General features: G+C 40.6%; 1 protein-coding gene across 2 annotated transcripts in view; it reads right to left on the bottom strand.

Moving 5' to 3' along the window:
- Positions 1-26,102, bottom strand: part of zbtb16a (zinc finger and BTB domain containing 16a) — a 91,748-nt gene that overhangs the window by 27,572 nt on the left and 38,074 nt on the right. For both annotated transcript variants that reach the window (XM_056732013.1, XM_056732012.1), the window contains exons 3-4: positions 25,517-25,614; positions 7,812-7,898 (exon numbers count right to left, since the gene is read on the bottom strand). In XM_056732013.1, the coding sequence (XP_056587991.1) occupies positions 7,812-7,898; positions 25,517-25,614 (185 nt within the window). The remainder of the gene's footprint in view (positions 1-7,811; positions 7,899-25,516; positions 25,615-26,102) is intronic.

A 26,102-nucleotide genomic window follows, 5' to 3' on the forward strand; every position in this document is an offset into this window, starting at 1 on the left:
CGCAGACACAGGTAGCGAGACCCAGCTCGCTGTTTAAATTGGCCGGTGTGAACGCGGTGTCACTAGGCAACGGGACCTGATGGCTCCATTGTTTGGGGTGAAAGGTTGGAAGTGTTCGCACTAATCTCAGAGTTCACAATTAAGTAACAGAAGAGTGCTTTTCAACAACCATCCCCGCTCCTCTTTCTTTTCAAGGAACAAACAAAACTAAATCCCCATCACTAATAGGAACGTATTTGCACTGTAAATTAAAGACTACACTTTCTTATGCTTTGTGCAGATCACTTTTTGGATGTCTGCAAACAGTTCAAATCTAATTACAGGCTTTCGGGGTGGGGTTGCACAGGGGGGTGGGTTGGATTTCCTCAAATAGCCCAACAATAGAAGACTGGGCCATTGTGGAGCAGCTCTGTTGCATCTCTGGCGATTTCTTGTCTATTCAGAGCACTCGTGGGACGGGGTTAATCCATTACAGAGATACTTCAAGGTGGAGAAACCTCCATCACAAAGACCCAACAGTGTTTTATTTGATCACAGCTCAGATTTTCCTGTACTTAAGGCTTTTTTCATCTCCTTTTCATATTATTCGCTTCCCCCCACTATTTAATTACCGACGGTTATTAGCGTTGAGATACCAGGCATTCAGATCTGAGGGGGATAATGCTTGTTCAACACAGGATGAGACTCATTGTACCGGGCAGGGGTGTCCCATCTCTTGGCGGACATGATGGTGAGATTCCTGCTGGCTTCTTTTTACAGGACGTGAATCAGTGGGCCAACAGGAGTCCATAATCTCTCCACAAAACTTTTCTTTTCTTTTAGACAGTCTCTCCTCGCAACGTGCATCAAAGCCTCTGTCTCGCAGAGATTCTCCGCAAATGTCGCGCTGGACGGATTTAGACATCACAATTCGCTGTCAAATCTCCAGCGAGAAACAATGCGCGTCGCGGCCTTCACGCCGAGATATTACAAAACCCACTGTGCCAAGCAGGGACGGTCACCGTTGGTGTAGCGTGACTGCGGTGGGTCTGTCAGGACCTCCTTGCCGCCGCTTCGATGGTCTGCATTCAAAAAGCGAATGCTCACCCTAACTTCACACACACATAACACAAGAGTCAGTTGATAAAAGTAAAGCTCATTGTGGGAATTTATACTTCCCCTAATGGCTAAAGATTCTTGCCAACAGACGGACGCCTGCACACGGTATCTATCAGCCAATTGAGCATCTCACCCACTGGAAAACTCATTTAGATCCTATCTAGGGAAAAAATTAGTTTTGAAAAAACAAGAGGCTTGGCTGGTCTGAGCTTGATTTAATTTGGTCACCGATACAGAGTCCAAAGAACTTGTGCCCTCTGTGTCTTTAGGAAGGCGGAGGAAATACAAATAAAAGCTGAGACCTGGTGTAAGGAATCACATGGATACACACACGATTCGGAGGATTTAGGCGTCAAACGGGGTATAAGCTGCTGCCTCTGCTGGACCCACCAAATCCCACACAACACATTCGGATAATCATTTCCAGTCTTTTCCTTTAATCTTGTGCCCTTCTGAATGGAAACTGAACAGCTAAATTGACATCAAGGTCAAATGATTTTAGCTTTAAAAGTCCGCTTCTGGTTCACCAGAAACCTGTTACCATTCGTGCTCAAAACAGAAAAGACACTCACATCTGATAAGAGATGTCAAAGAGACTGGTACTTGGGTAGCAATAATGTATAACAATACCTGTTTTTCTACACTATTAGTAGTACAGAGTGAAATTTCAGTTGCACACATGCTTCCAGACAACCACTTTTTCATCATTTTTGATCTTTGCGAGTGCTCAGTTAAACGCACTTCTTGGTCAAAATGCCAGTACTGGCACTTAAAAAATTCTGCTTGACCTAAATAAATGTAGCAGGTGGAACAAAATAATCAGGTTTCTAATACATTTAAAATATAAAAAAAAAACTGGCCATACAATCGTTTTGTTGCGTTACATATTTATATTATGCAGTTATGAATTTATCTTTTATAATAATTAAATGTTTGTGATATTGCTATTGTCACCTAAAATATTGGTATTGTAACAACAAGACATTTCTGGTAAACGGACACTCTGAATGCCCTTCGTTTGTTTGACCGAGGAAAGAGAAAACATTCACAAGGATATCATAATTGCCAACGTGCATTGAGGATAATGAAGGCCTACAGTAACCAAGCTGGGTGCAGGCGGTCAGCGGGGTGTGGACAGATGGGTCCTCTGCTTGAGAGTGGGACAGCTTGCTCAGTAATGGATGTAGAATGAGATATGGGGATAGAGTTTGGCACAGCTAATAGTCATTTAATCAACTGCAGCTGACCGGCACATGGACACCTTTTTTGATGCCACACCGGCTCAGTGCAATCTAACTCCACCAGTCTTCACCCGCAAACACACAACAAAGACAAAGCCAACATTCTCTCACAAATAAGTAAGTAAATTGATTAATAATAAAAAACTAAGCTCCAAAATTCTGCATCCACATTACAGATATTTAAAAATGTGGGTAGTCGTACAACAGTGGTACCCAATGACTTGCATTGGTTTTGTGTCCATACAGAGAATAGGTACCACCTTTATTCGGTCACCAACATTTTTAGAAAAATCATCTTTTGTGTGTGACGAAAGAAAGTCATACAGGTTTGACATAACAAGAGGGTGAGTTATGACCATTTTGGGTGAACTACGTCTTTAAAAAGCTGCTTAAAATGCAACATACTGCACTTAATTATATACTTTATATATTTTTTTTATTATTTAGTTTAGCTTTATTTTAAATAAAACATACTAAAATATAGACACATTTTAATACAGAACTTTCCCACAACCCCACTTGTATCTATGGAGACCTTAAGGTGAAGAACCTCTGTGCTAAAAGATCCTTTTCCTGTTAAAATCAAAACAGTGCTGTAAATGGACTAACACATCCAAATCATTGCAGTGTTTTAAAAGTCTTGTTAATGCCCTGTCATAAGTCAACACTCAAACAAAATTGCCTTTGTGGAAATCAACCAGGACCCTCAAACCAGTCCCCATACACACGAATTGGCTTGTGCAACTTTAATGCACACTGACAGGTTAATTACGTCACAATTAACTAAATGCCTAACAGCCGCACAACTAGTACTGGTGTGATTGAGTTAATAGCGGGCTATGACATGACCTGTGTTTACTGGTGGCACAGACCTCATTTGTGAGCGTGACAAGCTCGAGGAGGTTTTGTAAAGTGGAAGCCTTCTGGGACATTATTCAGGATATTTTCAGATGTGGTAAAGAAAAGTGAGGTGGGGGCGTGGGTTTGGGGAACCCAAAAAAAGAACTCTTTTCTCTTTCTCGCTGTGCCAAAACACAGCAGCGTTGCTCCGCAGCGTTATTTTTTCTCCTCGCTCTGTCAAAACTATTTCTGGCTTGAGAGAAAAAGTGTTTACTCCGCGGCCTGGTTCGCTCGAGTCACGCCGTGTTCCAACCGAGCAAATCCGCTCTTCTCTCTCCAAAATGGTTTGCATATTTTCCCTGTAACACAAGACTTAAAAAAGAGACGAGAGAAATGGAGAGGCGAGTGGAAGCCATTGCCATTATATCTGGATTTACATGCAGTCAGCTTCTTACTTTCACAATTTAAAGCAGGTTGTCTGTCAGCAACAAGCATGCTTTTTTCCTAACAAACATTAAGCTAATAATGGCTGAGGTGGAAAGGTTACGAATCAAGAAGTCTTGGACCTCTAACCATTTCATCGATCTGATTGAGAAAACCCAGCAGCTTCATGGTCAGTTTTCTCTGCCTCTGTGCCATAATAGCTTTGTCAAAACACAATTCTGCTTCCTTGCACAGCTTTCTCAGAAACGCTACAACTTTCCACTCCTATCAAATCTTCCGTCCAGCCTGTCACAGAGAATAAAAGAGAATAAAAGAGCCACCGTGTTTGTAAAACATCTCTCGGCTAGACATCATATCAGCTCTTGAGATTTAAATAAGACGTGCCTTTTCACACTCCACATAAGTCAATACCCCTTATTTAAAATGCACAAAACCCACAAAAGACCCCTTCATGAGGGAATTTTTCATTGCAGTCCCTTGAGATAAGTGATGGCGTAGTTGAAGGCTCTTCAAATTGGGCTGCCCTTTAAAGTAGGTCAGAACTGAGACTCCAGTAGCGCTGGGGCTGTGCGTCAACAACAGCACATGATGTTGTTTTTCTCTTAGACTTCTGGCACCAAACACTACCGACCATTTCTGTGCCTCAACCAACCTGTCCAACTGTCTAAAAACCCCTGACGTCAAAGACAGCAAACACCTGGCCAAGAAATGTCATCCACCACGATCACGGTCATTCGATGATCCCCACTGTAAAGTTCAGGCACAGAGCCATTTTGATGCTTGTAATCTAGTTAATCTTCTTTTTGTTAAGCTACTTGTATGAATGATGAAGCGATATATTTATATATATAGGGATTTATAGTAAAGAGAGAAATAATTGTGGAAAACAAATTTGATTTATCGATCTGAAACACTACAAGATGTACACAAGGGCTCCTTTTTCTTCCAAACTACGGATCACAGCAGCTGATTCCTCTGACCTCAACACTAGTGAGGGGACCTTACAAAGGGATCCATTGAAACGCTGGTGTTACTCTGCACACGCATGCCGACAATCAAAAAGTCCTGCTGGTTAGCAATAAAACCTTATATGTAGACTACATATCGTCACTGTCCTTTCAAAACCTTGGATTTCCGAATTCCGTTTTTAAATACATGTACTTTTAATACGGTGTTGTCAAAGTTGCCAAGCCCTTTTTGATACTTTTTATTGCTTAGATATTTGCCTAATCCAATGACTTACATAAGAGTAATATAATAATAAAATAATAAAGATTTATGGCAAAAAAAACACGAAATACTAAGATATGAGGCTTCAGAAAGACAGCAGCGATATGCTCTTTTAAAAGTGTGACATCAACATAAGTTTAACATAATTGTCAATTTTTTTTACGGTTTTGTTATCGTCATGTTATTCAATCCACGCATCCGAATTTACCATGAACGGCTTCAGTTTAATCACCACAGCTTTTCGAACAAGTCACGCACACGGGTCCTCTTCAGATAGCGTTACAGGAAATGACCGCAACTCCCTGCACTTCAGCCTTATGACAGACCGACTGCCAACTTGAAAGCTGAGACCTGGATGTTTACAACGACGAAGAAAACTTTGGCCATAGTAAACACCACAACCATGCCAACAATTGGTAACTATTTATACAGAGGGTGTGAGTTACACATCCACCAAGGCTGTTGCGAAGGGGGAGCTGCTAGCATAACATGAACGCAAGTGACCGGTGGACCAACGGCAGATTTGGCTAGGTATCAAGAAAAAGAGTGAGAAGCAGGTTTTGTCACTCTGATCTGGTTAACAGTGGGAGATAACAAGGTGACATGTAAACATTTCCTGTCGCGGCCTTTTAAGAATCCTTTTGAAACCGTCCTCAGAGCGTAGCAAACGTTGACACCTGTGTGCCATGGCTAGCATTCAGGAGAAAAAAATATCACGAAGCCTTGGATATAAACCCCCCCCTAATAACACACTTCAAGTCTATTTGGGCTGTAAAAATGAAGCATATGGGTGAGCATATTGAGAGAGCGTGGAAAAAACCCAGCGTATCAAACTAGCCATGCGTTATTGCACATTTAAAATATAAGCCTGGTAGCCACAGGGGAGACTGGACTCACTGCTGTTCAGGTCCCTGGCAGGAAGAACAAGTCTCGCTGCCCATTTTTCTTACTCCAGACTCAAATCTATATTTAGCTTGGCTTTTCCAATGGTATGACTTCCCTCTGATCATTAGCCCTGTTTAACCCCTCTTTACAACGGCCCCATATCGGTCAGGGTTCTCAGGGGCCCAGTCAATGGGGGCATGACGGGCCCTTTACGCATGTCTGTCAAATAACACAGTATGCCAAACTAGCTCAGGGACTAGAGACTGACCAATATATCAAATATTCACACAATGAATTCACACAATTTTAACCACACTTCATACTTCTCCATTAAAGGGACAGTTACCCCAAAATAAAAATGATGTCATAATTTAATCACCCTTGAGTTGTTCCAAATCAGTGTAAAGTTCTTGAATCAGAGAAAGATATTTCGAAGAATGCTTGTAGCCAAACAGTTCTTGGCCACCATTGACTAAAAGATTTTTATATTTGGGTGAACTGTTCCTTTAAGTTTTACTTAAGTTTAAATAGTAATGATAGCCATAATACTTCATTAATACTTTAGTAACAAAACCGTATATATTTCTGATTGCTGATATAAGCCAGTACTAGGACAATGGGAAAGAATTACATATATTGTTATTTGGATTTTTATTATTTTATTTTATATTAATTATATTATATTAATATTAGGATATTATTACATAATATCCCAAATGAGGGCCTGGGGAAGAAGTCAAATATTGTTGACTGACCCTTTAAAGCTTTCACACATTTTTAAACACATCAATTGGTCTTAATGCTAAAAACAGTCATTTGCGAAGATTCCCAACACTGGGAATGTTCACTTGTGCCATTTTGGCAGCCGGAAACCTTCACGCATGTCCACTTGACTATGAAAGGCTTAATTCAACCAACGCTGAACAAATTTCAAGTATGTCAATCACAAGTACCTGGCACTTATCATTTGCATCTAAAGGATAGTTCAAGGCCACAATGAATCTTTTAAGTTATCAAAAAAGAAAATAGCGACACGGATCACTATGAGCATAAAAAGCACTGCTTATCATTATGCATTACAGTTGTGACTAAGTGAGACGTACAGAGTGCTAGACAAGTATGTGTATGTGTGCATTTGTACTGGAACATTCTCCCAAGGGCAGATGGACGTGTCTGGAAAGTGAGGAGTCACGGCAGAGGCCCCTGTGTATGGGTTCACATGCATCAGCCTGGCCTTTCCTGCCTTCTCCAGTCCAGCGTCCCAGCGGAGATCATCATAGCGGGGTCACATGCACATTAGCAAATACCCGACTCTGACGCTATCGAGAATGTAAGAAGTGGCAGAAACTAGAGAGGTCATCCTTCCCTGCCACAACATTGTTTTGAGGGCACCTAATACACAAACCGAGACTGACCGCAGCTGCCCCGTTTCCCACAGCCAATAACTTCCCTCCACGAGATGACAGGCAGGCATGCATGTGCGTAATCTCTGGGGTTGACACAGGCACATCTCCCACGCGCCAGGTTGGCTTGCCTTTTGCCCTTCGTCCAGTAAATACTCATCTGTCAACTCGTCTGCCAGCGAAAGTTCTAGCTCTTCGAACACATGATCGAGACTCACTCTTTCATTTTATAAATAACCAGGGTGGCTTCCATCTCAATGTTTACATTGTGTTGCAAGTAAACACTAGATGAAAAGCTGACCCTTAGAATACCCATATCTATGATTACACATATCACTGCTGCCCTTCCAAAACATTGGATATCCAAATTTGCTGTTTTCAGGAAATGGAAAAAAACTGTGCCTTTTAAATGATTTAATTCTATGTTTTCGAAGTTGACAAGCACTTTTGAATACTTTTTATTGGTATTTCCAAAACCCAGTGAAAAAATTGAAGGGTGATTAATATTAATGATTTATTGCAAAACGTTATATATGTCAATGCAAAATATGTACAGATTCATAACGCATGTATCTATATGCAAAGTGTAGAAATTGTAACCCCAATACAGAATGGAATCTAGGGTAACGAAATAATTAATAAAAGCAAACTGAAAAGATGTGGCACAAACCTGTGTGAATCTGACGGTGAGCCTCCAGAGCATCCTCCTTCTGAAACTGAGCTCCACACTGGTCACAGACGATGGCTTTCTCACCAGCTGGAACAGAAAAACGACAAGAGAAACGTTTATTCCACATCATTCCTTAAGTTTTGCACATGAAGGTTGCATGTTGCAAAGAACAGGTTGTAAGGATGTCTCAGGGGACCCACGTGATTTGATAAATGACTTCTCCAGTCATTTGTGATTGTATGTATTTTGTTAGAAAACGCACTCAAAATGAGCAATTCGTAGCAAGTAAAAAAAAGTGAAAGTACTAATATATATATAAATAAATAAATAAAAAAGAGATTCCCATTATTTTATAAAAATTACAAATCCCTGATCTTTCCGTAAGGGAGTCTGTTGGATTCTGAGGGAATCCCTTCAGCCATAACTGTGTGTGTCTACATGTGTTTTACACTTAAATTAAGACATCTGGCAGATGCTTTTATCCAAAGCAACTTACAATGCGTTTAAGCTATACATTACACAACCTGTCACATTTTGGATTGCTGCTGCAATGTTCCATCAAGCGAACTACAAGAACACGTTTTTTTTGCAGGATACACATGCCTGACATATGTTGACCTTGTGCGCACTTTACAGTGATCGCAAAGCATAATTACACATTTACACTTTAACTTTCACTCAAAATCATAGCACGCACGTCAAACACACAAAACATAAAAAACAAGAAGTCATACACATGTTATCTGCTAAGCACATTTTGGTGTTGCAACAGGACAAAGACGGGAACTATAAGACCACAGGACGTCAATATACCATCTGATCTTGTGGCTTTACAATAAAGCAGGAACACAGTGTGCAACGTGCACTGTATTTATCTGCCCAACCGAAACATGTGACCGAATTATAGAGGGTTTGGGAAACGTGTGGCAGGACTGCCAACACTCAGCTTTGTGCTCAAGTCTTAGCACCTTCACACGCAAAACAGGAAGTCATTGTTCAGATAAAAAGCTGTGATGGAGACACAGCAAAGCATATTTCGCAACCACTGTAAAGTTACAAAACATACTGTACCCTGAAGCCAGGAGGAAATACAGTTTTTCTTGACTGGCCCATGATGCTACTCCGCAATAAACTTGTGAACGCGACACAATCAACTTCCTCCGTATTGCTCATGAAATTGAACGTCGCTATTACCTGTGGTCACATGTGTCAAAATAAGAGGAACCACAATAGAATAGATGCTGATTTATGGCTTTTACAAACATCTAGATTCCACAGATAGTAAATACTATAACCGACATCAATCACAAAATATCTTGCCATTGATTGAAAGTTACAGGGGAAGTTTATACTTTTTAATATTTCAAATACTTTTTAGTTAAAGGTCCAGAGTGTGATTTTTTTGGCAGAAGTATTGACAGAAATGCAATATAATATACAGAGGTGTCTTCAGAGGTGTAAAGAACTTACACAATGAAGCGTTATGTTTTTATTACCTTAGAATGAGCTATTTCTAACTACACACAATGCGGGTCCCCTTACATGGAATTCTCCATATTGTTTCTGCAGTAGCCCTCAACAGACAAACTGCACTACAGAACACATTTCTTAAATACGTTATCTCCTTTGGCAAAGAAGCGAAAACGTGACGAGATCTTAGTCCTGTGTCAGCCACTGTAGTGCTTCGAAGGAGAGGGGTGGAGTGAGCCGTTAGTTGCAATATGCAACCTCACAACTAGATGCCGCTAAATTCATACTCTGGACCTTTTAATAAGCAGATTCAACTTATACTATGATTTTATCATGCATTTAAATCATTTTTGTTTATTTAAGCGGACCCACATCCGACTACTCCGTCTACCAGCTGATTGTGTCTGATCTGCGGAGGTGATGTTCTCACATTTGGCCATGGAGCAGGAACATCCAGGTACTGAAGCAGTCCTACAAGGAAGGCCAGCGGGACATTGATCAACACCTTAAGTGTCCAAGAGAGAGAACCCAGACCTTAAACTCTCCTGTCATATAAACAGCGGTTTATTGAAGCAGGTCATTATCTCACATGAGGTGACATCCAGCCACCCAGAGGGAACGTGTTTCAGCCCCGGCAAAAGTCGTGGAATTAAAGAAATAAACCTAGCTTCTTACTTTGATCAACAATGACGCTTTAATTTCGACATGACGAAACAACGGTGAGCAAAAAACCCACCCCTCTTCCATTTGCCAGCATTTTTGGCCTACTTTTAAACCCACCCAACCAGGAGAAAACGCACAGAAAGCGAGGAAAACCAAAGCTAGAAATAACTGCCTCTCCAGCAAAACAAAACAAACAACTGTGGCAATAAAAGAATCGCTCTCTAGCAACTCCCACTTCCCTCCTTCTCTTGAAATTTCCACAGCGATGCCGAACCTGACATAACGGGCCCTTACACAACCACAGATCCCAACAAGTAGAGGTGCGGTGCCACGTGCCACGGGCCAGTTCCCTTTTCGCTTCCTTACCGTATTGCACAACTGAAACCACAGGATTGACCATTTCTGCGTGTTGATTGCCCATGTTTGAAAGCGTGTGTGCGCATGAATAAGGGTAACCTGAGCTTTTAACGCGAATGCAGAAACAGAGAGACGCTGCAAACAACCAGCATCGGATTACTTGACAGTGGGGGCCGCGCCGCCTTTGTTGAGCCCCTGTAGAGAGCTACACTACAGTATCTGTAGTGGAAAGACCTGAACAAACACATATTGTCTAATGCTATAAAGGTAGATTCTCATCACACACTCTCTGATCAGTCCCGCCCCCCTGCACGTTCAGAACAGGAACATGAGTAGAAAAATACGGCACAAACAAAAACATACCCTTGCTGTTCGGTGAGCCTACACAAATGCGTTATATAAGACAGAACGCACGGCCCCAAAAAAGGCACAAAAATCCATATAAACTAGAGAAAACACATTGCCGTCAGAACAATGAGTGCAGACACTATGCTCTCTCTTTCCTGTAGCGGTAACGAGCCGTGCTGTACAGTTTTATTTACACTATCCTCTTATCAGTCACAGAACAGTACGGAGACTGCCAATTGGAAAGGACAGCCAGGAACTGTGTGTTCTCTCTCTCTCTCTCTCTCTCTCTCTCTCGTAGATGTGTACCACAGGCAGAGCAATTTTTTATCAACCAAGACAAAAATGCTGGGAGACTGCCAGATTCCCCTCGTAAAAACACACTTGCGCACACAAATACACCAGCATGGACTTTAGATGAGTATATTTGTGTACAAAAGAACTCCAGTTGCACAATGAATGCTGGGAAATAAGAACGCAGTTGTGTGTAGCCGTATATGCTGTGTTCCAAACCCTGGTGAGATACCTGAAAAAGCTTCAGGCAGTGTTGTATTCATGTATGCTTTGTGGACAGGCCAACCTCAATCTCATTTAAAAACAGGCCTATTTATACAAACTAAAAAAGATGTATTTATATACAAATTAGAGATGTAAAGATAGTATATATAATATAAGTTACACTATGATATAGGAATATCGCTGCTGTCCTTCTGTAACTTTGTATCTCCATATTTTGTGATTAATTTTTTTGCCATAAATATTATTATTAGTCACCCTTTATGGTGGGTTTATGGGATTTTGCAAAAAAGTGTTTTTCCATTTCCTTAAAACCAGCGAATTTGGAGACCTGAGGTTTTAAAAGAAAAGCGACGATAAAATATAATGTGTTTGTATACTGTAATACATACAAACTCACATACTTGATATTCAGCGGGCAAATTTTTTTCGACTGAATTTACTATTTATAGGAATGTGTGGTCATATCCTTGTCTCCACTTTACAGGGAAACGAAGCATAGTTTCACATTTACTTTTGAATTTCCTCTGAAAAATCATAACACAAATGTCAAACACACAAAACAGTAAAATAAGAGACCGCTCCAAAATTATTTTCAGTTTTTGAATTTACTATTTAGATATGCATGCTCATATCACCAATTAAAGATCATTTCGGTTTCATTTTGTGGCTGGGGAAAACCTTTTTCCCAAACTGCATTTATTTACAGAAAGTTGAAACGGACAAACTGGCCAAAACAGCAAAAAAAGTTGCAATGTTTGAACTTCCTACACATTTTTAAACAAATGTATTTTAGGCACAGTTCAAAAATGAAAACATGATCGAATAGGGCTGATCTTTCTCATTTGTCTTTTACATTGCTGTGTTGTTTAGGATTCTGTGGTTTCTTTTTGTTGAAATTCAACAAGCACTGGACCATAATATATGCTGATTAAATATAGCATTAAATCTCTTTTTTTCTGTGTCTGTATATCTATAAAATATAATTTAAACTTCAATATTAAAGTGTTCATAAAAAGCCCAAAACTGTTATTGGTCATGCTATAAGTCAAGTCATTTAGCCAGTACAAGTGGCTCTGTATTTTGTGCTTGTTTGACGGTCCAAAGCTCAGCAAATGCTTACATCAAGCCAAAGACAGGTTGAAATCAACATCTCAACTTCAGTCTGCTATTTGTGTGAGGTGCCGATTTGCTGCTTACTGTTGAGCAATCTAAATCACTTCACAAGGTTTCATGATGTCGTCTTAGAAAGCAGCTGCCTATGTAGACAGTAAGCAATGAGGCAGCTCACCGGGTTCTGAAACAGAGCTACAGACACACAGCAAGAGAAACACTCTGCACAGATTTGATTTCACTCTACAGTAGATTAGGCTCCGCTTTCAGAAAATGAAGACCAGTCAGCTGGTTAATATTTATACAGCCTTCACAGAGAACAAAAAGAATCGCCAAGGAGATAAAAACTGAGGATATCTAGGCTTCTGATAGCTCCACGGTCTGGTGCACAGACAGAGGACGTCTCGGGACAAACTGAATATTGACTCGCTAAACACACTTGCACATCAAAGGCGCTTCTAAATTTATCTGCTCGAGATGAGCACAATGTTACACTTCATTTGCTTGCGTTTTATCCCACTAAATCTCTTAATCCATTTTGCCTACAGACCAATTTATCTGTCGAGCAGGTCACACACTCGGCCCTCCGCTTTTTCTCTCTTACTGTACACACCGTCATTTCGGTACACAATGTCAATCTCGCCCCAGATATACTCGGGGTATTTCAGTTCACAAAGATGTACACAAACTTAAGAGCAATCATTACAGTACAGACAGACAACCTCTGTGGTGTCAAGGACTCGCCAGCATCTGCGGTCCAATCCACACGCAGAAGCAAACTCAACCATATTGCTTTAAGTGATGTTTGCTATGACCCCAACGTGCAGCAGGCTAACACTTCCCCTGCAACAAAAGGTGAAAGGTTTCATGTGTTTTCCTCTTCCTTTCTTGCCTCACATTAGGCCACGGTCCCTTAAGTTATGACTCTGGGCAGTAAGAGGACAAAGACCTTTCAGAAGTGGCGGAAACAGGAGCTGGGCCGGGGCGGAACCAGCGGGGTTTGACTGGTGTGAAGTGGCAGGAAATGAGGAGAGGCCTCTAGCATCTTACTGGCATCTCACCACATTCAGCTTCCGTTGCCACCAAAACCTACGGCTACCGTTCTGAGAAGAGGTTTGTATAATCACATCACTGTGGTCAGAACACTTATAAACTAATGTTCATAAGTAATGTTTATTATCCACCTGAATTAACATTTTCACATTATACTCAAGTATTTTAACTCTGTCATGAATTGAGGTCACTACAGTGGACAGCTACAGGATATCTCTAAAGAAAAACAAGGCCTATACCATCCACTCTGAAGTCAGAAAATCTAAGTCCAAGAGCCTAAAAGCATTTGAGACTTCATGCATAAAAGGGTTAAATCTGTCACCTTTAAAGCACAGCTGGAACAGCCACAAACACGTACTGTAAAGTTTTTGCTAATTGCATTTTGAGCATCTTAAGCCATGAGTTGATTTTTGAATGCCAAAGTAACAAGAAACGTAAAAAACAATGAAAGTTAAAAAAACTGTAGAAATGCACATTTCACATAGTTTCAAAGATAGTTAGAAAACAAGTCAAAATAAAAATAATGTAAAATATTATAAATGTATTTTATAATTTATTATAAATGAGCTTTCATTAGCAAAAACAGAGAACTCTGTTTAAAAAAAAAACTAAAATCTTGTTTTTTATTGTGCATGCCTAGAAATATCAATCAAACTGCAATTGGGTTATTTTCATTTAGTAAAAAACATATAACTAAAACTAAAAAAAAGCGATAAAAACGCGATAAAACAAAAAAATATATGCATAGAAAAGTGTACTGTGTGTGTGTCAACAGGTGCTTTTTGAGAAGAAAGCGCAAAAATGATCTCCTTCTACCTCACTCCCGAATCAATACCTGCGAGGCTGTCTGAAAGCAGACCAATACCTCCAGCTCTCTTTTATGTATCACAGGAGAACCTGAGAGCCTGACCATGTGGTGAACCCTCTCCCCGAACGACCACAGAAACTTCAACAAACCGCTGGATGTGACAATTGAGCAGTCTTTACAGTGCTGTAAATGCCTTTACTGCAGGGCGCAGAGCAGCGGGAGACAACTTCTGCTCCTTTCTCATTTGCCTTCCACGGAAGAGATTCCAGGACCTGAAATATGATTGGCCGGGTCTACATCAATTTCAAGTGAGAGCCAATGAGTGAGCCTGCTAATTTGCCTCAAGACAGAGGGGGAATTAAATGTGAAAAATGACATTCTGAATCACGAGTACCCAAAGGGGGTCCGAGTCCTGACAGCGATGTGAGAAATGCTAACTAGGGACTGACAAATGCATGGGCAAAAGAGCACTACAGAGGTACTACAGGCAGTAAGCGATGGGCTGCACATAGTTAACAGTGCCCATGTATGCTCCACAGGTCAATAACCTGTAAAGATTTAACATTTAGTGCCCATTATTTCCTGCTTTCAAGTCACACATTGTCAAAGGCGCTCTCTAGTTTATTAAGACCCAGGTCAGGAGCATGGGGGAGGGAGCGCAGGCTACACAATGACCTGTAGACCTGCAACTACAACACAGCACAAGTCATTACAAAACTGTTACACACTTAAAACAAGCTGAGACTGAAAAAAAACGTCCAGAAAAATCTTACGAGTACATGGGAGTTGATTCTAGGAGGAACGGTACAGAAGCAATAGAAACCTAAAAGTGGCGCACATATAACAGAAAACCCAACAGATCGCGATAAGAAATGCATCAAACACACCCTGTTTAACTGCTGTCAGGTGCAGTCATTTAGGCTACATACTTGTTTATCATCGAATTCCTTCATTAGGAAAAGCCATAAATGTTCTCACCTGCATTAGAAAATTATAAATTGTGAACAAACTAAATATTTACTGCATTTTCTCCTTAACCAGTTAATAAAAAAATGATTGGTTATTGTACCAGATCAGTTTGACTCCACCCTGATCTCTTCACCCATTATGTCACATGTTTTTAAAAATCATCTTAAGAGAGCAGGAACCTTGACTTAAAAAAAAATAAGGAAAGGGGAAGAGAAAGAGGGTGATGGCAAAATAAAAAGAGGAAAAAATGTTACTTCCATAAACTTCTTTTCTTCACAAACGTTGACTGCGCCCCCCCCTGTAAACTTCCTCACTAAAACCTTTTACGACGTCCTGACACCCATTTCACATCCACGAACTTCATTGACATCATCTTTCGCTCCGCATCTGTAAGCAGAACTTCTGTACAATCCCAGTTACGATCTGAACTCACTGTGCACTGACACTGATAGCTATCCTTCTGATTCTACAAAACTAAAGGAACAGACGTACATCTGCACGCATGTAAACTGCAAAGGTTCTTTACTAAATTTATAATTTGATGGCTTCTCTCTAATAAAAAAATGAAGGGTTGTGTCAAACATAAAATAGCAATATCCTAAAAAAGAACAACTTCTAGGTTTACTATTAATAAAAAGAATAAAAAATAGAAATAAAATTATTTGGATTCACAGTCCACAGAATTCATCGGCGTTGGCTTGGTTCTGATCGGGTAATGCTATTAAGAGAAAAAATTCGGAGATATAGATTTTTTTAATCTTTGAGCCAAAGATTCAAATGATGCCAGACACTTGGGTCGTAACAAACGGTTTAGGAGTCATCAGCGAAAACACAATTTTCATTGTGTAAGGCCCCCTATGGACCGATATGGCAGGCTCCATGTATCGGAGTAGCGAGCAAGACTTCTACCATCTGACCTAGTCTCAGATCTGTCGGCCTTACGGTTTGGGCTGCCCAATCAGGTTTAGGGAAGAAAAATAAAAATCGTTACAATTACAAAAGGTTTCTAGCGCTTCGCTCGAACCCTAAATATAATCGTTTGCACGTTCGACAAGCAATGCAGCAATTGTGTTGTTTGCAGTCATATTTCCATATCTATCCATTAGCTTATCTGAATTTGGTAGTCTGTGATCTCTAAATATACTTTTTTTTACTGTAGCTCACAGTGTCTCAAGGCTTTGGCCCTGTCAGTGGTTGCTTATTAAATATTAATTACTCATGTCGCCACAGACGGTTTCAAAGTGCCAGAGATAGAGATGTTTTCCTTCAGCGCCGAAATTGTTTAGACGGCCCTGTATTAGTATTCTGATCCACAAATGCGTTCGCAACAGTAATAACACAATATCCACGGCTGCTTTTCATGTTGAACCTCCCAGTGGAATGGGCAGCATAAAAGCAGCCCTTGTGTCCTGGCTACTTCCAGATGGGACTGCTTTTATCTGTTTTCATTTTTTTAAACATGAAAGCGCCGTCGGCAGATCTTTGCTTAGCGTCTGATTCTCTCTTCAGCCAAAATATGAGAGTTTCAAAGAGCATTTCATAAGGGAGCTCCGCCGTAAATGGGATTCATAGCTTTTTAATCTGCGCTAAGAAACTGATCTAAAGTTTCCCACAGCTATCGTCCGAGCTTACGCAATGCAATAAAAAAGTACCTCGGAGTGTATTTACTTTTGTCTGTACTACATGGAAAACAAATCACATTTTATACTGCATACACTGTACATACTTGCGATAATAATTTCCCCCCACAAAACGTATTTTATACTGACCCACAAATATACACGAATATAACAGGATTTTCCTAAGCTTGGCTTATCAGACCTTTTTCGGTGTGTGCTGGGGGCGGAGAGGATGTTGTTAGACGTAAACGCATTTAAAAATAAAAACCCCACTGCTGCCACTTTCATTCAGATGAAGGAGGGATGAAAACTTGGAAACACGCAGTACACGTCTATAAACGGAAAAACAGCAGATATGAAGGTCTCAAAAAAACGCCCCCCCCCTGGGGGTAAAAAAGAGGGACAGACAGAAACGGATGTGTTTGAATGGGATAAGCAGAAAGCGGGCATTTATCACACGAGAGCACACGCTCTGTCTCCATGGCCTCAGCTAAGATAAAGGCCAGGTGAGGCATCAGTGGGTGGCGACACTGAAGGATTTCAACAGCTCTGGGCGTGTGCGTTTTACATTTTAACCGGGCCTTTTAACACGTGCCACTGTGCACGCTTACTCAAAACTCAATTGGACTGGCAGAGAGCATCTATTCCATCTATTTCTAGCTGATGATCCTGTTTATCTTAATCTAATAATCACAGTCACGGAGGAGATGTTGTTAGTGCCCTCGCATCTGCACGATTGGGCTCTTTAACAACAGTTTGCAAATAACTTTATAAGAGGTGTGTTTAATTCTGAAAGTGTGGACCACTTGCTTTCAGCTTCTGCTCTGAAATATTAGAAGAAGTCATATAGGTCAAGACGTGCATTATAGTATGACTGTTTTGTTACAAAAGGGGTTTTATATTTTGATGAATTCAAATCATGAACAGATGCACTGTTTGACTGCTCTACTCTCAATACAGAACATAAGGCTTAAAACTGGAGGGAACGTGTCTAAATATGCTCTGAATGCAAAGTGGTCAGTGATATGATAAATCTACAAAGGATGTCTGTCTGCTCAGCGGCCCAATAGGACTGGCAGAGTGGGTACAGCCCCTACGATGAAAGACAGACCAAAAAAAATAAAAAATCCATACTGGCCACAGGCTCCTCTCCAATCTATTTTCTGCTCAGCTGGTTTTAAATGAAGTTATTATGACTCATTAAAATGCCCGCAAGCTTGTGGAAGTCGGCCAATTACAATTTAAATTTAGCCTCCCCTTACACATGTCCCCCCACCATCTCATCCTTTCTAGCAGCCCCCCCCCGATGCTACTAGGGCCGACACAGCACCACTGCATTTCAACCGCTGGCTTACAGCTGCAATCGAAGCCTTGATCTTTGAACACAAACAAAAGCCAGTAAACAAACAAATCATTTTTTCCAGGGACTCTGCCAGTGGTGGAAATCTGGTTGTGGAATCGCAGCTCCTTCACCAAACTGGTTTAAATCAGTGTGACCTAAAACGCCCAGGGTTTGATTGATGGGATCGGTTGGGTTTATATTTCAGGTCAAGGGAGTTGTTTGGACTGCATTTTTCTTCAAAGAGCATTACGGATGAATTATCAGCCATTGTTGTAAATGAGTGACGAAATGTAACATAGTGATTAGGTCAAGCCGTTTCCCTCAGCGAAGCAAAGAGGCAACTGTAGGGTGAAAGCATTGCACCATAAAGATTTACTGTGATTTAAACGGATATAAAATTGAGATATGGCTCAAACCATCTAGCCTGACTGGAATGCGTCCAATGTTTGTTTAGTATCATAAAACAATAAAGAGTGCCCTCGTCTGATGCTATTCGACAGCACCATTTTCAGTCTAAAATGAGCCGGCCAACGTTTTTTTTTTTAACTTATTTTAGATATCAGCTAAAGAGCACCAACCCAGTTGGTTAATATACTGTACATGAAAATTAACAATGATTTTATAATAGTGATAACTTTTGTATAACCACAGGTTAACTATAAAAATATCATGTTTTTTGTAAGGTAACATGGACCATAGCAAATCACAGCAAAGTAACATCATAATAAAGGAATAGTTTACTCTTGTCATTCCAAACCTGTATGACTTACTTTCTTATGCAAAGTATTTGAAGGAAGTTGGTAACAGAAAACCGTTGGTCCCCATTGACTTGCGTTGGTTTTTTGGGCATACAAAAGAAGTCAATGGGGACCACCGGTTTTTGGTTCCCAACTTGTTTTCTAAATATCTTATTGTGTGTTCTGTAGGAGAAAGAAAATCACAAAGGTTTAAAATGACAACAGGGTGAGTAAATGATGACAGAATTTTCATTTTGAAGGTGAACTATTCCTTTATATCTCAGCCGCTCATCCTTTCCGAAGCACAAGGAATGATTCGAATCCGTGCGCATTTCGCTGCATTTTTCCGACAGCTCGGTGCGCACGCACTTCGCATGTTTGTGTGTGTGTTTTGCTGAACTGCTCTCATTTCCAGCAGAACAAATTAATCTGTGCCCTTCCAGCTACGCTTTCCTTTTTGACAGAGGCTGCTCAGAGGACAGAAATGATGAAGCAAATCCAAAATTCAATCGCCTGTGTTCTGTTTTAGAAGGCACACGGTGTACTGTACAGCCCATAAAACTCCCAAACAGCCTCCAGACGCTGCCGCAATCACCCTCCATCAAAACACTTTGTCTCGCATACAAAAATAAGACCCGGCATCGAGCTGAATACCAAATCAGCCCATTAGAGCACAGGGGCACTTGCTACTTAGCAACCAAAGGGATTTAAAGCTGCAATACCCGACAACAAAAGAGTAAGATCAGGATCTTTTACAGGGTATTATGGCTGGTGTGAGCTTATTCCATGTTTTAATCGAAAAATGTTAACAAGATGATGGCTGAAATGAAAAGAGGCAGGGGAATGAAACAAATAGCAAACACCCTTAAACTGGAACAGTCATAAAGGGAAAGAAGTCATTATGTTAAATTTTTCTTCCTTTTCCAAGCAAAGGCATGGTGAGAATTGCCAGTTTTTCCAAATGAGGCTTGACATAGATCTCTTTACAGAGAAATGCAGAGCGTGTATTTCGCAAACAACAAATGACGAAATAGGATATTTTATGACACACTACCGAAAATGCACCTCAAATCTCAAATTTCAAATGTATTGTTAATATCCTGCTCAGTTTCTCAATGAATTCCGGTTAAATGCTGCCACGTCCAAAGCCAGGGAGCGCTCTTTCGTAGATACTCTGAATATGCGACACAGAAGAAATACGATTTACACATGAAGGCTGCATCTGAAATCGCCTTCTTCCATACTATAAAGTAGACGAAAATGTTTTTGTTATGGAAAAGTATATACATTTTAGTACATTGCAAAACGGTATGCACGCACTGGGACGTACTAACGTGGAATGGAAGTGGCGGTTGTTGTCTAGACGACATTGTGATCCTTCACTGTCACGAACATCAAAATACAGCTCTTTCTTGCATTTAAGTATTTATTCATTTATAATTGTGTTTGTAATGTTTACTGTATACTTACATTTATTAATTTAGCGGAGCGTCTTCTATTTAATTTTATTCATGCAGTAAAGTAGGACTTAACTCCACCCTCTCACAGCGAATTGTGGGTAACATCATCAAGTGTTCATGAATTCACATTTCATATTTTCACAGGAAACAGTAAACCTTCCGGGTACTTTGGGAATACAAATTTCAGCATACTATGATTTGGGAGGTACTAATTGTATTTATGATGGATACTTGCGAATTTGGACGCAGCCATAGTTTCAGGAAATGGATTAAAGGGTCTGCTAAATGACTAAATGACAATGGACATTACCTATCGATGTTCTTCAAAGCTTTTCAGGTATTTTCTTAATAATGAAAGTAAGTAATAAACTCAATCATTATAAACTACTCTATCTCGTAGTGATTTCGGATGGAGCAGTACTTCCTGCTGATCATAAAGCCGTAGTTCACGGAACAGCTGTGCATAAAACACAGAATCAAAGCCTCTGCGATTTCAGAATGGCCTAAGACAGGTATAATTGCCCTAATTGTAATATCAAAGCCGGCCTACAATGAAGGAACATTATAATATTTTTAATAGTAAATTATATAAAAATGAACAATTTAGAGAACACTCAGTGAGCCACTGATTATTTTTCTGATGAACTGAGAAGTGCTGGGCTTTTAAAAAAGAACAGCTTCTGTGATGTCTGTGATATCCCATTCCTGTCTAAAAACGTTAAACGAAGACATTATTATAACTCCTGGCCCATCCATTTGTTGTACAGCACAGTACAAAGCATCATGGGAATAGACTGTCGTCACTTCTTTGTAAACTTGTCAAACAATTACAAAGCTGTTAGCCCACATGCGTAATCATTTCTCTCGGACCTTATAACAGAGGGAGATTTATGTGTCCCATAATTCAAACGTTGCTTTAAATGGGGATTTAATGTACATCAACAGGTCACAGAAAGTATTATGGGTTTAAACCACCAGAGAGAAGTTAGGGCACGCAGCCAAACAGAAGCACAGGCCATTTATTCAACACAGCCCGTCATCCCCCGACTGTTGCATGGGGGGGATTTTGTGGAATGAGGGGGGGTGAGAAAGGGGGCTTTATCAGCTGCTGAGAAGAATTTACATGAGAGCGCTGAGCAACAGAGCCTTTTCCCATTTCCCCCCACCACAGAGAGCCATTGCTTTCATCGTACCCCTGCTCGTGTCCCATTTACAGGCTCTCTATTTTGGAATATGTGGCTTGGAAAGCAGTCAAGTTTCATTAATTTCTAGTTTGGGTACAGTATGTTCCTGGACACACATCTGCGAGCGATCATAAACGCTCTGGAATGTTGGCAGAACATCCAGACCTGCCGGCAGCTGATGATGTCATCACTGTGAGGGAAGAGCTGGCGAGCGGCCAGACTGTGGGAGCCCGGAGCTCACTGCCTCTGACAGAGAGAGGAAATGCTCTTTTCTTCTCGCTCATGCCTCACATTTTTCAATGTCTCTACGCTTCAGCCGACGACATTATAAACACGGGTCAGACTCAGGTGCGGAGTCCGAATTATGCCCGGCTGAGAAATGAAAAGAACTTTTCCCACCCTAAGAAACGACGCTAATATCTGAGAAAAGCTTAGATGAGACGTATAAACAACACATGCTGAGGACACGAACCAGGAAACCAAGGGCTGGCAAAAGCTCCTACACTACGAAGATAATAGCTCGGCAACAATGGAGCTGAAGAACAGCCCGCAGGCCACGTAACACAACCATAATTGAAACGGCTAATTCTCTGTCATCAAAAGAAGAACAGCTAGTGAGCTTGGAAGTCAACTTGAAACCAACAGCTTTCTATATTTCTGCGGCTACACTGCAGAATTACGCATGTTGCGTAACACAGTTGCATAAATACACGAATGCAAGGCAAAGTGTGTTCGATGTGCACGTGGGGTCCTGCTGTGTTAGCCCTGCGTCAGTCTACTGAGCTAATGAAGTCAAGTGAGGTCCACTGGTTGGGTCCTCTGGAGAATAGTATACCGATTTAATCAGGCCGGGCCAGGCCCTTTAGCTCACTAATGAGACCGTTCACCCGGTCCACAAGTGTGTGCGTGAGTGATGGTTCAATTCGACCATTAGTCTATTTACTTCAGCATCGGCCATACTATACGTCACTTTAAGTTGACCTCCATTTGTTTGGAAAGTTGGATGCAACAGCTATAGATGTTAACAGCTGTAGAAAAAAACCTAGTAAAAAAATTCAAATGATATATGGCAAACAGCCCGTGTTGATCTGTAATCCTGCCGTAATGCTCTGCCTCGCCTTTCAAAAATGGATCAAAACATTTCCCTTGGCTAGCCTGCCCAGACCACGCACTGCAGTCTTTGAAGTCACAAGGGAAGCTCGCATAACACTAATAGCACAGCCGTGCTCCAAATGGCTGAGTCACTTTATCTTTTTTTTGCTTCACCGCTACGCTGCCTCACAACCCAGCAGCTCGCAGACCACGTTGACCTTAACCTGAGGAAAAACACAAGCACGCGCTATTTCAGCCTTTATTATTGGTCTCGCTCCTCTACCAGCCAAACCCGCTCGCGCAGCCAAACGCCAACAAACTCCACCTCCAGCACGAGGCCTCTCAAGCCTTCGAAAAACAACCAGCACGGTGCTGTCAAACAATAATTAGGAAAAAAGACAACACAGGAAAGAAAAAAGCTGGCGTAACATTCACTGTACATACTGTACCCTGGGCTGTGGCAGCCGGCCCAGACTGGCGCACTGCCAAGTCCACAATAAAACAAACAGAGACGGCATGCACCAGCTGGGGGGGGGGCGAAATGGTACACCACAATACACATGGCATATTTAATACCATTTCTCCATCTGAAGACAACGGAGCGGAGGAGGAGGGCAGAGCCTCTTGGTTGGTGTCAACATTGCGAGCGCTGATAAAAATCAAAACGCTCAGAACAGGAAGGATAAAAACAGAAAGTTTGCAATGAAAGAACAAAGCACAAAAAAACAAAAAAACAAAAAAAATCAAAGAGCCGTGCCGTCTCTCTGCCACTGTCTGTGTCTATAAAAGTGTTTCCACTGAAAAGCTTGAGGATTACACAAGAGTGAAGCTCTCAAGAGCCAGACTGCTACGAACGCAAACCAGGTTAGCGTTGTGTGTCAAGAGCCGTGCATACGAACGTTGGAACTGTTTTGTTCTTGGGGTTTTTTTGTGTTCTGTTTTGATGCACTAAAAATAAGCCGCTTCGCGTTGCTCGCTTGTTCTGGTTGCTGAGGGAGGATGTTTGGAGCTGGTTCTTTGGTAAAGATCTTAAGGAATTATGACTGGTACTTGTGCTCTTTCAAAAGCAAAACTGCTGTCGTGATTAGCACCGCTTGCCATTTGACTCTTTGCCATTCTCCGTTTTGGCTCTCCCTGATGACGGTGACGTCAAAGACGAGGAAAACAGGAAAATGGAACTTGTCAACTTTTAAACCAACAGGACTGTGGTTGGCCACCTCTCTGAAGGGTGTTTTCACACCCGATTTATCCGAGAGTGGTTTGAAATTGTTTTGGCTGAGGTGCGAACGCCACAAATAACCTTTAAAACCAACAGAAACTATTCCGGGTAATTTTACTACTTTATGATACAAATCTATTCTAATATTAAGTTCAGTAATAATAGAAGAGGATCAAGATGAAGAGACAAAAATGAAGAGCAAGATAAATATAAGATACAGAACAGGAAGATGAAGCATTAACAAAAATATAAAGAATCATTTTTTAGGTGCGAGTCGTGAGGAGAATCCTGAGAGGGTGAAGTATCAGTACCCAACAACAAATCAAAAGGTACCGCAGTCCTTATGTTCGTCGAAGGCCTGAGTAAGAAAGTGGCTATACAATTTTTGGGGGAAAAAGGTCTCTGGCCAATGGTCTCATGCAACCCAGTTTCTGTGTTTTGGATTATCCGAAGTCATAATATCAAAACCAGTTTACCATAAGAATGTCTGAATTATGACACAGAATATACTTGTTTACGAGTACAGGCATATGCTGTGTGTCAGTGCGGAATACAAAACAGAGGTATTCATCAGAGTTCAGACCCGGCCTCTTTGTTTTTATCACAGTACAGCTCTCATAAATGTCACTGTGCGGTACATGCACCACGGGCTGCCATTATGAGCGCATGAGTACTACAATATCTCCACAGAGTCTCTTATTGAACATGCATCTTGGGATTTGAACGGCCTCTAAAATAAACATTAGATATTTCCTTACACAGCAGCGTCTGCCACGCTGAGTCGTGCATGAATTGAATTGGGCGGCCCAGCATGAGGTGTCACTCATCTCTCCACTCCGCGTGGTTTTAAACGGCACTGCAAAAAGTCAATCTCATCTCACTATATGAAGATATTGACGTCAAAATATTCCACTGTGCGAAATTGAAAGTCTCTGGTTATTTGGTTTGCCGGTGAGGTTTTTTTTAACTAATCTAATCTAAAACTCAAATTACTGTGGAATCGATTACCTCAATAAAGAGCTCTTAATTATCATAAACTCGAGGAACAACAAGGAAATTTTACCCTTGTGTGTGTTTGTGAGGACTTTTGACTTCTTTGGTCTGTGATTCTAGCAGTCACAGAGGAAACTGAGGGTCCCATTGCTTTAATAGACTCTATATAAAGCAAATACACTGCAGATCACGGAAGAGCGCTTCTCTTTTAAAGAAGAGATTCACTTCCCCCATTGAACTATAAAAAATAAACAATGCACACACACCTTTTATGATTTACACAAATCAAACTGGCTAATAAATAACTGAAAACATGAAGCTAAGTACACACTATCTAGTGTCGACTTTGAGGTGAATGAATAAATCTTTGCCGAATGGTGCATTTTAAGGGAGCTTTTTAACTACTACTAAACTGTACATTTCAAAAAATGGTGCAAGCCAAGACATGTAATGAATAATATTTATAAATGGCAGTCATAGCATATAATGCTAAACTCTGCCAACTTGAAAACTCAACAGAGAAAATAAATTAAATAAATTGAATAGGACTTATTGTTCTTAGTGGACCCCCAATTTTTTTTTGCAAATGCATATCAAATGAACATCATTCTTTGCTCCACTGAAATACAGGTCTTAGCCATAGACCCCATCCATAAAGCTCAACGTGCCAAGCATCCAATGGGCTATAAATTGAAGAAGATAGACACAGACCATCAAAATGCAAATGTGTAAACAGACTAGTGCAGATGCGAGCATGCATGTTACCTGAGTGAGATAGCAAGTGCATCCTCAGGCGCAAACTGTCTAGGAAGCGTTTGCCACAAAGCTCACAACCGTAGGTCTTCATTCCACTGTGTAGCTTCCTGCAGGGAGAAACAGGACAAATAACATCAGCCAACACAATTTATGTCACTCACACAAAAAACTGGGCGTTTAAGGCACCTGAATCTACTTGGAGATTAGAAATAGTGTTAAATAGCGAAGACAGAACGGTATAATTTCACCTCCTGCCAGACAAGCTTACTGTTCCTCCAACACAGGATGAGACAGTTTTAATACTCATAAGACAGTAAGAATTAAACCTATAGACTTTCTTGTGGGAAAAAAAGTAGTATAATGTATACTTAATGTATAATAATAACAATTAAAAAATAATAATCACACCACCACCAACAACAATAATGATAATAATATTTTATTATTATTCATATTTATTTAAAATATTTGTCGAATACTACTGCTAACAGCAACTTTATTATGATTATTATGATTATAATTATTGACTTTTTTAATAAATAATTTAATATATTTTAATTACATTTGTTCAATGTTTTGGCAACATTGCATGTCA

This window comes from Triplophysa dalaica, chromosome 19, assembly GCF_015846415.1.
Source record: "Triplophysa dalaica isolate WHDGS20190420 chromosome 19, ASM1584641v1, whole genome shotgun sequence".
NCBI lineage: Eukaryota > Metazoa > Chordata > Actinopteri > Cypriniformes > Nemacheilidae > Triplophysa > Triplophysa dalaica.